This window comes from Salmo salar, chromosome 15, assembly GCF_965601325.2.
Source record: "Salmo salar chromosome 15, fSalSal1, whole genome shotgun sequence".
NCBI classification, from domain to species: domain Eukaryota; kingdom Metazoa; phylum Chordata; class Actinopteri; order Salmoniformes; family Salmonidae; genus Salmo; species Salmo salar.
In genome coordinates this window covers 39,613,357-39,630,166 of record NC_138305.1, presented here as the reverse complement: position 1 = coordinate 39,630,166, position 16,810 = coordinate 39,613,357, and the positions used below count along the sequence as shown (strand labels likewise).

Genomic DNA, 16,810 nt, shown 5'->3' with positions numbered 1-16,810 from the left:
TTGCGGGCGGTGCAGTTTCCGTACCAGGCAGTGATACAGCCCAACAGGATGCTCTCAATTGTGCATCTGTAAAAGTTTGTGAGGGTCTTAGGGGCCAAGCCGAATTTCCTTAGCCTCCTGAGGTTGAAGAGGCGCTGTTGTCTGTGTAGGTGGACCATTTCAGATTGTCAGTGATGTGTACGCCGAGGAACTTTAAGCTTTTCACCTTCTCCACTGCGGTCCCGTTGATGTGGATAGGGGCGTGCTCCGTCTGCTGTTTCCTGAAGTCCACAATCAGCTCCTCTGTTGTGTCGTCTGCAAACTTGATGATTGAGTTGGAGGCTTGCGTTGCCACACAGTCATGGGTGAACAGGGAGTACAGGAGGGGGCTGAGCACGTACCCTTGTGGGGCCCCTGTGTTGAGGATCAGTGAAGTGGAGGTGTTGTTTCCTACCTTCACTACCTGGGGGCGGCCTGTCAGGATGCCCAGGGCCCCAAGATTAATGACGAGCTTGGAGGGTACTATGGTGTTATAGTCAATGAACAGCATTCTTACATAGGTATTCCTCTTGTCCAGATGGGATAGGGCAGTGTGCAGTGTGATGGCGATTGCATCGTCTGTGTATCTATTGGGGCAGTATGCAAATTGAAGTGGATCTAGGGTGTCAGGTAAGGTGGAGGTGATATGATCCTTAACTAGCCTCTCAAAACACTTCATCGGAGAGAGTCATGATTCCGTGAAACAGAGTATGTTATAGTCCCTGATGTCTCTCTGGTAGGAGCTCCTCGCCCTGAGCTCGTCTACTTTATTGTCCAGAGACTTAACATTAGCGGGTTATATACTCAGAAGCGGTGGCTGGTGTGCACGCCTCCTGAGTCAGACTAGAAGTCCACTCCGAATACCTCTCCTCCACCGGCTGCTTCTTGGAGCAGCCTCTGGAATAAGTTAATTTGCCCTGTGGGGTACGAACAAACGATCCAATTCGGGAAAGTCGTAATCCTGGTGAGTTACCACTGCTCAGATATCCAAAAGTTATTTCTGTCTGTATACAATAACAGAAAAAACATTCTGGGCTAATAATGTAATAAATAACACACAAAAAAACAAAATACTGCAAAGTTGCTTAGGAGCTAGAAGCAGAGCTGCCATGTCTGTCGGCTCTTGAAAAGAGAGAGCAGCCAGGTAAGTGGGTGAGTGTATCCAGAAGGATGGTGTAATGCCCACCTGTACAGGTCAGTGTTGTGGTCGAACCAGTCTGACAGGGAGCGGGGGCTGTACAGGGGGAAGCGCTGGTGCAGGATGTGGAAGGCCACATTCTCAAAACTGTAGTTGTTCAATGTCACCTGGGAAAAAAAACAATGAAATACACACTTACAAATGACCTAAGAAACCAAAGTATCTGGTGGTTACGTTCCGAAAATAAAAGGGAAGTGATTAATAATGTCTGCAGCAGCAGCTACCTCAGTCTTCATAATTCTCCACAGGTTGATGACGATACGTCCGATGATGTGTATCTCTGTCATGGTGTCTGCTCCATACTCGTCTCTCTCTGCTGCGAAATGGTTCTCTTTGGCGTCACCTGAAGACAACAGACAGACAGACGTTATTACACCCATGGAGGAGCAGCCAGACGACATTCTCCTTTGACCTGGATAGAATGGCTGGGTATAGAACAGTAGAACATCAAAGACAAACCTGCTTGAGGTTTCTGTACGAGTGCCAATATATTTCAATACACTGAGAGTTCACTCAGTTCACACTGAGTGGAGCATAAATTCACTCCCACAAATGCACAGTATTTTAATCGAATCAGATTCCAAATAGAACACCCCCATGCTACGAAACACGATGCTTTACCTAAATCACAGAGAAATATCTACACTCAATAAATAAGCTCTCAAGCTGTGGATTAGCTATATGCCATGACTTCCTTTAGGAGAGGAAGTGCTTATTTTATTCTCTCTTCAGACCTGTTTTATAGGAGCTAAAAGGTGTGAGTGAGCAGTGTTGTGGCAGCAAACAGGGCCAGGGTCAGTGCCACCCTACCAAATATGTAACTACTATGTAATATGTAACAAACAAAACGCATATCAAGCTGTGTATTTAACAATTGTCACTGTTTCCTTTAGGAGAGGAAGTTCATACTCTTCCTTCAATCAGACAATTTGTATTGGTAATAAAGCAGTGTTGTTGCAGCAGAGGGGGCCAGGATCAGTGCCACCCTACCTGGCACCCGGGAAAGCTGCCGGCACAGGTCCACACTGAGTGCTGATGCCCGCTGGAGGAGGTAGCCCCAGGAACGCATCTGGACCTCGTAGCCCACCAGAATGTCTGGGTCAAACCTGCCATGACAGAACAGCGACTTACATGACAGGAGAAAGAGCAGTACAAATGTTTAACACTGGCCAAAACAATATAGAAAAGAGTATTAGATTACTTAGAAATGTGAACAAATACAAATATATACAGTACCAGTCACAATTTGGACACACCCACTCATTCAAGGGTTTTTCTTCATTTTAGAATAATAGCGAAGACATCAAAACTATAAAATAACACGTAGTAAATCATGTAGTAACCAAAAAAGTGTTAAAGAAATCAAAATATATTTTACAATTGAGATTCTTCAAAGTAGCCACCCTTTTGCCTTAATGACAGCTTTGCACACTCTTGGCATTCTCTCAAACAGCTTTATGAGGTAGTCACCTGGAATGCACTTCGATTAACAGGTGTGCCGTGTTACAAGTTAATTTGTGGAATTTCTTTCCTTCTTAATGTGCTTGAGCCAATCAGTTGTGTTGTGACAAGGTAGGAGTGGTATACAGAAGATAGCCCTATTTGGTAAAAGACCAAGTCTATATTATGGCAAGAACAGCTCAAATAACCAAAGAGAAACGACAGTCCGTTATTACTTGAAGACGTGAAGGTCATTAAGAACTTTGAAAGTTTCTTCAAGTGCATTCGCGAAAACCATCAAGCACTATGATGAAACTGGCTCTCGTGAGGACCGCCACAGGAAAGGAAGACCCAGAGTTACCTCTGCTGCAGAGGATAAGTTCACTAGAGTTACCAGCCTCTGAAATTGCAGCCCAAATCAATGCTTCACAGAGTTCAAGTAACAGACACATCTTAACATCAACTGTTCATGGTCGAATTGCTGCAAAGAAACCACTACTAAAGGACACCAAAAAGAAGAAGAGACTTGCTTTCGCCAGAAACACGAACATCTGCATTGCTTTCTGTTTGGGTTTTTAGGCTGGGTTTCTGTATAGCACTTTGTGACATCGGCTGAAGTAAAAAGGGCTTTATAAATACATTTGATTGATTGATTTGATTGAGTGGACATTAGGCCGGTGGAAATCTGTCCTTCCAACCGCCGTGTCTTTGTGAGATGCAGAGCAGGTGAAAGGATGATCTCCGCATGTGTAGTTCCCACCGTGAAGCATGGAGGAGAAGGTGTGATGGTGTGGGGGGCTTTGCTGGTGACACGGTCAGTGGTTTATTTATAATTCAAGGCACACTTAACAAGCATGGCTACTAGGGTTGCAAAGGGTCAGAAACTTTCCGGTAAATTTACGGAAATTTTCCATGGGGAGTTAAGCCCTGGAATTTGGGGAATTTTGCTTAAATTCATCAAAAAAGTTAGCTTATAAGAGTTACACTTTTTTTGTGGGATACACATAAGGCAATTCTCAGTCTTCTGGCATATTTTGGTTAAAATATCCCCAATTCAATGGAATTACAACCCTCTGCATTCACAGTGCATTCTTCCATCACATGTACAGCTGATTCTCAAGATCTTGCACACTAACGACATGCTAAATGACAAAAAATGTAAATGTAATGCTATTGAGCCCACACGACTACACTGTCTGATCCAAAGACTACATTCTGGTAAGTTTTGATTACAATACTGAGTGGGGCGAAAATATTTTTCATGACATACATTATTTTTTGTTAACTAGTAAACAGTAGCCTCCACAAAGTGTGTTTAAATAATTTCTAACTTGTTAATTTCTGCTAGTTAGTTTTTGCTACCATGTGGGTTTTAGCTTGCTTGAGCCTGCTAACTGAGTGTTAATTCACCTGTTTCCATACATGTTCCATTTTAAAACATTTATCTTACAAAGGAGTTGTTTAATCTAACTGCTTAACTATTTATCTGTACATGGAATTGTATTTGTTGTTTTCTTACTCATTTGTTTCTCATCTTTACAGGAAAATGCCACTCAACTGATGTGTGGAGACATTTTACTGCAGCTAATGTAGAAGGAAAAGCTGTGTACATTTACAAATACTGTGCCAAAACATATGTGAAGAATGCAACAAAGATGCAGAATCATCTGGCCAAGTGCATAAAGTTCCCTCAGCGCTCATAACAAGCAACCTCTGACAAAAGTCCCTCTGCTTCTATTCGAGGTGAAAATGATGAATCAGACACCTTATCAATAGCAACAGCTCATGGTCCTCCTGGAATCAGAAGTTTTTTTTGACTCAATGGAGAAACATCAGAGAAATGCTGATGAATGTCTTGCTCGAGCTGTGTATGCAACTGGTTCACCTCTGATGCTCACAGACAATGTGTATTGGAAGAAATTTCAGAATGTTCTTCGCCCAGCATACACCCCTCCAACTAGACATGCTTTATCTACTCATTTACTGGATGCAGAGTTCAACAGAGTTCAAGTGAAGTTCAAGCAAATCACACAGAAAGCAGACTGTATTGCAATCATTTCTGATGGGTGGTCGAATGTTTGTGGGCAAGTAATAATTAACTACATCATCTCCACCCCTCAACCAGTATTCTACAAGAGCACAGACACAAGGGCCAACAGACACACCGGTCTCTACATTGCAGATGAGCTGAAGGCAGTCATCAATGACCTTGGACCACAGAAGGTATTTGCACTGGTGACAGACAATGCTGCGCACATGAAGGCTGCTTGGTCTAAAGTGGAGGAGTCCTACCCTCACATCACACCCATTGGCTGTGCTGCTCATGCATTGAATCTGCTCCTCAAGGACATCTTGGCACTGAAAACAATGGATACACTCTACAAGAGAGCCAAGGAAATGGTTAGGTATGTGAAGGGTCATCAAGTCATAGCAGCAATCTACCTCACTGAGCACAGTGAGAAGAATAAGAGCACCACATTGAAGCTGCCAGCAACACCCGTTGGGGTGGTGTTGTCATCATGTTTGACAGTCTCCTGGAGGGGAAGGAGTCTCTCCAAGAAATGGCCATATCACAGTCTGCCGATATGGACAGCCCCATCAAGAGGATCCTCCTGGATGATGTATTTTGGGAGAGTGGTAAGCAGCCTGAAACCTATAGCAGTAGCCATTGCACGGATTGAGGGAGATAATGCTATCCTGTCTGATGTTCAGACTGTGCTTGCAGATGTAAGAGAATAAATCTGTACTACCCTGCCCACTTCACTGTTGCTCCAAGCAGAGGAAACTGCAGTTCTGAAATACATCAAAACGCATGAAGACTTCTGCCCATACACACCGCAGCGTACATGTTGGACTCCACGTATGCTGGCAAGAGCATCCTGTCTGGTGCAGAGATCAACAAGGCCTATGGTGTCATCACTACCGTGTCTCGCCACCTTGGCCTGGATGAGGGCAAGGTTCTTGGCAGTCTGGCGAAGTACACTTCCAAGCAAGGGCTTTGGGTTGGAGATGCAATATGGCAGTCGTGCCAACATATCTCATCAGCCATCTGGTGGAAGGGACTTTGTGGATCTGAGGCTCTTTCCCCTGTTGCCTCCATCATCCTCCAAATCCCACCAACATCAGCCGCCTCAGAGCGCAACTGGTCCTTGTTTGGGAACACACACCAAAGTAGGCAACAGGCTGACCAATACAAGGGTTGAAAAATTGGTGGTCATCCGGGCAAATTTGAGGCTTTTTGAGCCTGACAACAAGCCATCCTCAACAGGTTTGGAAAGTGACAGTGAAGATGAGGCCTCAGAGTCTGATGTTCAAGAGGTGGACATTGAGGAGGTCCAGGGAGAAGACATGGAAGCCTGAGAGGAAGACAATCAAAGCTTTAGTTTGTAGACTATCATTTTACAGAAAACGTTTTTGGGAGATGCGATGGATCATTGGGGATCATTCAATATTCCCTTTCTTTTGTTGTTCAGTGAAATCATCCCATGTGAAAAGTGAACTAATTTAATTAAAGTTCAATTCATAACTAAATATATAATTTATTTCTTTTGGAAGGATTTAATCATTTGCAATTATGTCAACTTATGTTATGGTAAAAAGTTTATGTTTCTGTCTCCATATATGGTAAATATATCCAATGCAAAAAAACATCTACATTTAAATGGTATTAATATTAATTTGCATATATTTCCGTTAATTCCCATATATTCCTGTTAATTCCCACGGAAAGTTTCCAACTCTGAATATTCCCCAAAATGTGCAACCCTAATGGCTACCACAACATTCTGCAGCAATACGCCATCCCATCTGGTTCGCGCTTAGTGGGACTATCATTTGTTTTTCAACAGGACAATGACCCAACACAACTCCAGGCTGTGTAAGGACTATTTGACCAAGAAGGAGAGTGATGGAGTGCTGCATCTGATGACCTGGCCTCCACAATCACCCAACCTCAACCCAATTGAGATGGTTTGGGATGAGTTGGACCGCAGAATGAAGGAAAAGCAGCCAACAAGTGCTCAGCATATGTGGGAACTTCTTCAAGACTTTTGGAAAAGCATTCTTCATAAAGCTGGATGAGAGAATGCCAAGAGTGTGCAAAGCTGTCATCCAGGCAAAGGGTGGCTATTTTGAAGAATCTAAAATAGAAAAAATATTTTGATTTGTTTAACACATTTTAGGTTACTACATGATTCCATAGTTTTGATGTCTTCACTATTATTTTAAAATGTAGAAAATAGTACACACACACACACAGTATATTATAACATATAATCGTCATATCGATCAGTGGCGACCCACCTGTTTTGAGCACCACCTTTTAGCAACAACAAAAATATTTAAAAAAATGTGCCTGTTTTGAATGTTATTTTGGCATTAATGTGTGTCACATATCAGTTTGAAATCAATATTGAGTTAATAAAGCCAAATACAAACATGGTCTCTTTCTTGAGTAAGGCAGCTTCAAAATGCAAGTGTTGCAGCCTAGCTCAGTGCTTTCTGTGGTGGAGGGGTAGCCAGCAAAAATACAGAGCGTAGGGGTTGGTAATCTTCTCTAGTTGCGCCGTGATTGACTCAGTGTTCTGTCACTCATGGGGAACCTACGTCACCGCTGAATCTACAAGGAGAGCCAGGCAGTTCAAGCCCCCTTGGGTGCTGCCATAGATTTACATTAGAAGTGCCCGTCCAAGAAGGCTCAAGGTCATTTATAAAATGACGTCAAATCACTTTATAACTACTGTAGCTTTGATTGGACTGATCATGTCAACATCATACTTTCAAAATCTTAGCGAGCAAGCTAGACAAGCAGTCATCATCATGAATCACGTCGACAATCTATTAGCAAATCCTTTCCAACCCTTGTCATATGAAGAGAAATTATAGATAAGACATATCTGTGCTCATTGGCCATTGGACAAACATTACACAACAATTCGGAAATCGAAAATTAAACAATGAGTGGTTTGGAAGGAATCAATGGCTAACTGCAAGCGTCACAAAGTAATCACTATTTTGCTTCCCCTGCCTGTTATTCGGTGGAGAAGGTGTGTGGTCCAAGTCTGCGTTTAGGGACATCTGTCTGAAAGGTTCTCTTTTCCAAGCTTAAAAAGGATAAACATTGATACGCAACACCATGGGCCAGAAAAAGTTGAATATATTGCCAATGCTGTCAATCCATGACTTCTGCCACTTTCAAAACAACTGGAAACTCGGAACTGGGAAATCTCAGACTTCAGTGCGTTCAAGACAACTGGGAACTCGGACTGGGAAAATACGTTTTGAACGGTCATCCAACTCGGAATTCCAAGTCGGGAACTCGGGCCTCTTTGTAGAGCTCAGACCTGAAGATCACGGAGTCATAATTCAACCTTGTCCCCCCCAAGAGTTCCCAGTTGTCTTGAAAGCACCATAAATCCAGAGAATGACAGATTCTGCTGACAAAGTTTGATTACAAAGGACATTCGTGCCACGTTCAAGTGAGCACAGCACAACAACGGTGATCCAAAAATATGTCTTGTATGCTGCTGCATAAATTATGTAAAATTGCCAGGGAGATATGAATACTGTAGCTAAGAAAGTAATACTAAGTGTATGTTGTGTAGTAAGCTGTTAAGTAGCCCATGTGCCTCAACCTAATAATTTGGTCTCTTTCCTCCTCAACATTTAGCCTACTGTTCTGACTTGGTGGTGCACATATAGCCTATTTTAGAGAAATGTCATCATTGAATATTGTAAGAGCTTTCTCATTGTCTGCTTATATGCCCCCTTTATTTATCCTACGGTTCTGACTTGATGTACAGGGAGAATACTGTAAGAACGGCCCATGTTCTGAATTCTGTAGCTGTACATTTCAAAAGAGCTGAAAAAATAATTATATCGACTACTCATTCATTAACGTCTTAAATAGAAATTACAGCTTGCCTCTTATCAGCTCATCGTTCCCTTATGCCATAGTTTATACATCTCAATTGTTATATTGCTTCTACCGGGCTCTCTCATTAGTATCTTATTCCTCATTTTAGGCAATGTTGGAATGATTTACTTGTTTTGCTTACATTGTGTATCATAATTAGTTTGTGCTTTTCTTCACGGGGAGGAGATACTATATAATGTTGTTGGGTCTGTAACCATGATTGTTTTATTTTAATGGGAAGAGAATGGCAATTTAAACAAAAAGTTCAGTATTCGACCCATGTATTTCCAGTTGATATTGTGTGGGTGCGCAATGCGCTGTCTGTGCGTCGGTATATTGTCTATAAAAGTGGATAATGCATTCGGAAAGTATTCAGACCCCTTGTGCCACATTTTGTTACGTTACAGCCTAATTCTAAAATGGATTAAATAAATATTTTTCCTCATCAATCTACACACAATACCCCATAATGACAAGGTGAAAACAGGTTTTTAGAAATGTTTCCAAATGCTATGAAACTCAAAATTGAGCTCAGGTACATTCCTGTTTCTATTGATCATCCTTGAGACGTTTCTACAACTTGGAGTCCACCAGTGTTAAATTCAGTTGATTGGACATGATTAGGAAAGGCACCCACCTGTCTATATAAGGTCCCACAGTTGAATGTGCATGTCAGAGCAAAAACCAAGTCATGAGGTTGAAGGAATTGTCCGTAGAGCTCAGAGACAGGATTGTCGAGGCACAGATCTGGGGAAGGGTACCAAAAAATGTATGCAGCATTGAAGGTCACTAAGAACACAGTGGTCTCCACTCTTAAATGGAAAAGGTTTGGAACCACCAAGACTCTTCCTAGAGTTGGCCGCCCGGCCAAACTGAGCTATCAGGGGAGAAGGGCCTTGATCAGAGAGGTGATCAAGAACCCGATGGTCACTCTAAAGGAGCTCCAGAGTTCATCTGTGGAGATGGGAGAACCTTCCAGAAGGGTAACCTTCTCTGCAGCACTCCACCAAATCAGGCCTTTATGGTAGAGTGGCCAGACGGAAGCCACTCCTCAGTAAGAGGCACATGACAGCCCACTTGGAGTTTGTCAAAAGGCACCTAAAGACTCTCAGACCATGAGAAACAAGATTCTCTGGTTTGATAAAACCAGATTGAACTCTTTGGCTTGAATGCCAAGTGTCACATCTGGAGGAACCCTGGCACCATCCCTACGGTGAAGCATGGAGGTGGCAGCATCATGCTGTAGGAATGTTTTTCAGCAGCAGGGACTGGGAAACTAGTCAGGATCGAGGGAAAGATGAATGGGGCAAAGTACAGAGCAACCCTTGATGAAAACCTGCTCCAGAGCGCTCAGGACCTCAGACTGGGGCGAAGGTTCACCTTCCAACAGGACAACAACCCTTAGCACACAGCCAAGACAACGCAGGAGTGGCTTCAGGACAAGTCTCTGAATGTCCTTGAGTGGCCCAGCCAGAGCCTGGACTTGAACCCGATCGAACATCTCTTGAGAGACCTGAAAATAGATGTGCAGCGACGCTCCCCATCCAACCTGACAGAGCTTGAGAGGATCTGCAGAGAAGAATGGGAGAAACTCCCCAAATACAGGTGTGCCAAGTTTGTAGCGTCATACCCAAGAAGACTCAAGGCTGTAATCGCTGCCAAAGGTGCTTCAACAAAGTACTGAGTAAAGGGTCTGAATAGTTATGTAAATGTTATATTTCAGCTTTTTATTTTTAATGAATTTGCAAAAATTTCTGAAAACATGTTTTGCTTTGTAATTATGGGGTATTGTGTGTAGATTGATGAGGAAAAAATAACAATTTCATCCATTTTAGAATAAGGCTGTAATGTAACAAAATGTGGAAAAAGTCAAGGGGTCTGAATACTTTCTGAATGCACTGTAGTCCGAATAAAATAATAAGCTGTTCTGTAGTGGATTTGCTGGTTTGCATCTAAAAAGAGTTTTCCCCACCAAGATTTACATGCTAAAGTTGCCACTGAATTGAAATCCAAAATATGTTTGGGGTGCTTTATGCACCGTCAGTGTTGGGAACATGAGCACCCAGGTAAATGTTGTGTGCTGCTGTGTGCTGTGTGCTTCAGATCTCTTTTTTCACAAAGTAAGGATCAAGGTCAAATCAACAGGAGCCAATATAGAGAGCAATAGAAATTCCATCTTTTTGTAGGAACTAACGGCGGCTGGCTCGTTGGCCAAAGCCTATGGGGAAATGAATAAGGTTTTGGTTTTTGGGATCAACGCCAAAAATAAGGTGTGACGATTGTCCTCTGTCACATCAGCTAAAGTCTTGCCTGATTAGGTATTTCTAAACATTGATCCATTATCAGACACACATTTATTGACTTAATGATGTGGGGATATTTATCATGTGGAATATATTACCTGAATGTGTTTGTATACTGTATCTTTTTCATAACTTTATTGAAGTTGATTGTAAATTCGGTAATTGGTAGGGTTTGTGATGCATTCTGGGTAATGGGTATTGCTACAAGAAGCATGTCATTTCTTTATTTGAAAGACAGATGGGTAACAGGTCAGCATGCGGCCTGGTTTACAGGCATGGTTGAAGCCCGGGTTATCTTTGGTTAGAGCCTATCTTTTGTTCATCGTCCTGTTTTTGTATTTTTATTTTTTATGTTTGTACAGTTTGCCGGCTATACCCACATGCAAATAAATAGCCTCCCTCTGGCAAGAAAAACAGATCTTCATCGCATGCCTCCACACTGTTAAAATCCTACTGCATGGTCAACCTTCACATAAGGTCTGTGGTATAAACACAAGCTTAGGAGATCTTATACATTTTGTTCTATGAGATAATCTTCATCAGCTAATGACACTTTTTGTGAATTTCAAAGCATTTATGTAATCAGAACAAGCACATAAAGGGTTCCTAACTCATAAAGGTCATGTTAACTGACTGATATTATCTCATAAAATAACATGTTTAAGAGCTAAGACTGTGTTAACCTTATAACTTATTTTCGCCGTTCATCCCAAAACCCCATTCTTTCACCATTCATTTCCCCCATAGGAATGGCCAACGAACCAACTCATTTCAGCTTTTTAGGACCAGAAGCTGTCGAGTGCTTTACTGTACCTCCTCATGATAGTGACAACTTCCTGGAACAGCTGCTTCTCATTCACAGCGTAGGTGACCTGCAGTCCTGAGACACCTGATCTTACCAGCAGGGGCGCTGTTCCTCTGACACCTGGGAGGGCACACACAGATAGAGGTACAGTTGAAGTCAGAAGTTTACATACACCTTAGCCAAATACATTTAAACTCAGTTTTTCACAATTCCTGATATTTAATCCAAGTAAAAATTGCCTGTCTTAGGTCAGTTAAGATCACCACTTCATTTCAAGAATGTAAAATGTCAGAATAAAAGCAGAGAGAATGATTTATTTCAGCTTTAATTTCTTTCATCACATTCCCAGTGGGTCAGAAGTTTACATACACTCAATTAGCATTTGGTAGCATTGCCTTTAAATTGTTTAACTTGGGTCAAACATTTTGGGTAGCCTTCCACAAGCTTCCCACAATAAGTTGGGTGAATTTTGGCCCATTCCTCCTGACAGAGCTGGTGCAACTGAGCCCGGATTGTAGGCCTCCTTGCCCGTACATGCTTTTTCAGTTCTGCCCACAAATTTTCTATAGGATTGAGGTCAGGGCTTTGTGATGGCCACTCCAATACCTTGACGTCCTTAAGCCATTTTGCCACAACTTTGGAAGTATGCTTGGGGTCATTGTCCATTTGGAAGACCCACCAAGCTTTAACTTCCTGACTGATGTCTTGAGCTGTTGCTTCAATATATCCACATATTTTCCTCCCTCATGATGCTATCTGCATTGTGAAGTGCACCAATCCCTCCTGCAGCAAAGCACCCCCACAACATGATGCTGCCACCCCCGTGCTTCACGGTTGGGATGGTGTTCTTAGGCTTGCAAGCCTCCCCCTTTTTCCTCCAAACATAACGATGGTCATTATGGCCAAACAGTTCTATTTTTGTTTCATCAGACCAGAAGACATTTCTCCAAAAAGTACAATCTTTGTCCCCATGTACAGTTACAAACCGTAGTCTGGCTTTTTTTTATGGCAGTTTTGGAGCAGTGGCTTCTTCCTTGCTGAGCGGCCTTTCAGGTTTTGTCGATATAAGACTCGTTTTACTGTCGATATAGATACTTTTGTACCGGTTTTCTCCAGCATCTTCACAAGGTCCTTTACTGTTGTTCTGGGATTGATTTGCACTATTCGCACCAAAGTGCGTTCATCTCTAGGAGGCAGAACGTGTCTCCTTCCTGAGGAGTATGATGAACGTGGTACCTTCAGGCGTTTGGAAATTGCTCCCAAGGATGAACCAGACTCGTGGAGGTCTACAATTATTTTTCTGAGGTTTTGACTGATTTCTTTTGATTTCCCATGATGTCAAGTAAAGAGGCACGGAGTTTGAAGGTAAGCCTTGAAATACATCCACAGGTATACCTCCAATTGACTCAAATTATGTCAATTAGCCTATCAGAAGCTTCTAAAGGCATGACACCATTTTCTGGAATTTTCCAAGCTGTTTAAAGGCACAGTCAACTTAGTGTATGTAAACTTCTGACCCACTGGAATTGTGATACAGTGAATTATAAGTGAAATAATCTTTCTGTAAACAATTGTTGGAAAAATTATTTGTGTCATGCACAAAGTAGATGTCCTAACAGACTTGCCAAAACTATAGTTTGTTAACAAGAAATGTGTGGAGTGGTTGAAAAACGAGTTTTAATGAGTGTATGTAAACTTCCGACTTCAACTGTATATCACAAACATATAGGCTGCATTGATACAGGCAGTCCAATTCTGATCTTTTTTTGCCACTAATTGGTATTTTGTCCAATCAGATCAGATTTGTTGCCCATAATTTGGTAAAAGATCAGATTTGGGCTGCCTGTGTAAACACAGCCATACACTGTCCTTTCAAATCTAAGCACAATGACCATGAACACAATACAACAATACTTGAAGGTCAGATAAGTGTGGTCCATCCACAGCTTGGCAGGAGGGACAGAGTGTGTGACCCATCACCTTGGCCACTCTCCTGGCAGTCCTTATCTACCACGATGGCCCCAGTCAGCTGGGTCTTGTCTGAGTCAGGTAAAGGTGTGTCAGAGCTGAAGCAGTAGAATAAGGCACATATGGGGTCAAATTCGGGGTCGGGTTCCAGGTCCCGTCGGGTCCGCGCGTGAAGCTCCATGCTCATCAACGTCAGGTGCTGCACCTACAGATGAAAGACAAGCAAGATGTCACATTCCTTCCTTCCAACTACATTGTATGTGTGTTTGTGTCAGTGAGAAAACAGCTGAGTCAGTGGGGAGTGTGTGTGTGTGTGTGTGTGTGTGTGTGTGTGTGTGTGTGTGTGTGTGTGTGTGTGTGTGTGTGTGTGTGTGTGCGCCTCACCTCGTGCATGGCTTTAGCGTCCTGGAGGTCTTGCATGTTGACTTTGAATCCGTATGAATTGCTGATGCTGGGGCCCTCGATCTGAGAGTTGTCTTTCTTTGGAGCGTTCAAAGCAGCAAACTGGTTCTGGGGACGGAGAATAGGGGGAAAGCTTATTCACATCACATTAAAGAGAGAACAGTGTATCAGGGCGGATCAAGTAAATGCTAAAAGCCATTTACGGATATTTTTTTAATTACGTGAAATCTGACATTTGTTTTGGGCCATTTACTTGATTGATGCTGTTCATCAATATTCTAAAACTGTACATTGCTCATCCGGGTATATTGAGGCCAACACAGGTAACTGACAAAATAACGCAAACACTTGAGTAAATTAGGGATACAACGATCTCACTCCAATACATTTTTATAGAAAGTTAGCAAAAATAGATAAGATCTTGCTACCATGGAAAGGTAAATACCTGTCTATTTGTGGAAAATCACCCTGATGAACTCTTTAGTCATATCACAGTTTACCTATTTGCTCATGGTTTTGCCTACACCTAGTGACCTGCTTTTTAAATTATATGAACAAAAAATATTCTATTTTATTTGGAACGGCAAGTCAGACAAAATTAAAAGGGCCTATTTATATAAGGAATATGAATTCAGAGGGCAGAAATGATTAAATATTAAAGCATTAGACCTCTCACTAAAGGCATCAGTCATACAAAAGTTATACTTAAATCCAAACTGGTTCTCTAGTAAATTGGTACGAATGTCTCATCCTATGTTCAAGAAGGGCCTTTTTCCCTTTATTCAGACTACACCTGCCCACTTTCGGTTGTTTGAAAGGGAAATAATCTCCAAAATATCGTAATTTTTTAAACAAGCCTTAGAAAGTTGGTTGCAATTTCAGTTTAATCCACCTGAAACGACAGAACAAATAATACAACAAATATTGTGGTTAAACTCAAATATGCTAATTGATAAAAAAAACGTATTTTTCGAAGAAATGTTTAAAAAAGGTATAATTTTAGTGAATGATATTATAAATAGGACTGGTGAAGTGATGTCACACATGCAGCTAACACAGACATATGGAAATGTCTGCTCTACCCAAAATTACAACCAATTAATTGCAGCATTACCACAAAAATGGAAGAGGCAAGGAGAAGGGGAAAAAGTAAGGAACTTGTATGTCGGCCCTGTATTAAAGAACATAAATTGTTAAAGAAAAGTGTGATAAATAAAAACATATACCAATTTCATTTAAGGACCAAAAAACGGACAGCTGTGCCATATAAATTGCAAAATAGTTGGGAAGAGATTTTCGATGTACCCATTCCACGGCACATGGTTTATGAATTGATACGCAAAACAACGGCAGATTCTAAACTTCAAATTTTTCAATTTAAATTACTATACAAAATTCTTGCAACCAATAGAATGTTAAATATATATGGGGGACACAATCTTCCCAGCTCTGCAGATTCTGCTGTGAGGAGGCAGAGTCATTAGATCATTTATTTTGGTATTGTCCATATATAGCTCGTTTTTGGTCACAGGTCCAGGAATGGCTGAAGAATTGCAACATTTGCCTAGAACTAATGCTGCACATAGCAATACTGGGTGATTTGAAAAGCCATAGTCAATCAATCAATAATGTAATAATTATTTTAGCAAAAATGTGTATTTTTAATTTACAATCTGTAGAAGCTATGAGAATAGAAAGTTTCACTACTTTTGTGAAGCATCACTGCACAGTTGAAAAATATATGGCAAATAGAAATCCAAAATGGATGATGTTGAGAGATAGATGGGAGGGGTTGAATGGAGCCGAAGGGTGGGACTAATAACAAGATAACCAATGTAAAACATACAGGGTCTGTAAAATATATAGGTTCAGAACTTTTGTGAAATAGCACAGTTACAAATAGAAATCAAACTGGATGGACATCAGAAATAGAGGAAGGACTAAAAACAAACAAAATATAACTATTGTAAAATAGATTGTGTCTGTAAAATGTGAATAAGATATATAAACTGAAGGTAGAAGCCTAAGTGTTTATTGGTTTACTCCAATTGGTGGAAGGGTGGTAGGGTTTGCGGGGAATAATAAAGGTATATTCTAAAAAAAGTATGTATATCTATATAGGTATGTGTATGTATATATGTGTATATGTATGCATGCGTGTATGTATATGGATATATATATTTACCCCAAAAATATATGGGGGATTGGAAATGATGCAGACAATTACATTGATGGAAGCAATATTCTTTCCGCCATATTAAGCTGATCCACCCCTTAAATAAAAAAATTAAATAAATAAAAAGTATACTGAAAGCAGGATCTTCCACATAGATGTGGTTCCTGAGTTAATTAAGAAATTAACGTCCCATTATGCTTTTATTTGTATTTATTTTATTTAACCTTTATTTAACTAGGCAAGTCAGTTAAGAACAAATTCTTATTTATAATGACGGGCTACCACGGCCAAACCCGGACGATACTGGGCCAATTGTGCGCCGCCCTATGGGACTCCCAATCACGGCCGGATGTGATTCAGCCTGGATTCGAACCAGGGACTGTAGTGACGCCTCTTGCACTGAGATGCAGTGCCTTAGACCGCTGCGCCACTCGGGAGCCCCGATGCTTAGGGTCATGCATACAAATACTGGGCAGGCCATTATTACTACCATGGCTATGCCCCCATAGGATGACGATTCCCACATCCACAGGGCATGAGTGGTCACTGAATGGTTTGATGAGCATGAAAGCGATGTAAACCATAT

At 41.4% G+C, this 16,810-nt stretch overlaps 1 protein-coding gene across 2 annotated transcripts in view; it reads right to left on the bottom strand.

The window, feature by feature from the left end:
- Positions 1-16,810, bottom strand: part of LOC106571315 (DNA polymerase zeta catalytic subunit) — a 103,099-nt gene that overhangs the window by 10,062 nt on the left and 76,227 nt on the right. For both annotated transcript variants that reach the window (XM_014144240.3, XM_014144241.3), the window contains 6 exons: positions 14,031-14,156; positions 13,659-13,851; positions 11,687-11,798; positions 2,207-2,322; positions 1,441-1,559; positions 1,205-1,323 (listed from right to left, as the gene is read on the bottom strand). In XM_014144240.3, the coding sequence (XP_013999715.3) occupies positions 1,205-1,323; positions 1,441-1,559; positions 2,207-2,322; positions 11,687-11,798; positions 13,659-13,851; positions 14,031-14,156 (785 nt within the window). The remainder of the gene's footprint in view (positions 1-1,204; positions 1,324-1,440; positions 1,560-2,206; positions 2,323-11,686; positions 11,799-13,658; positions 13,852-14,030; positions 14,157-16,810) is intronic.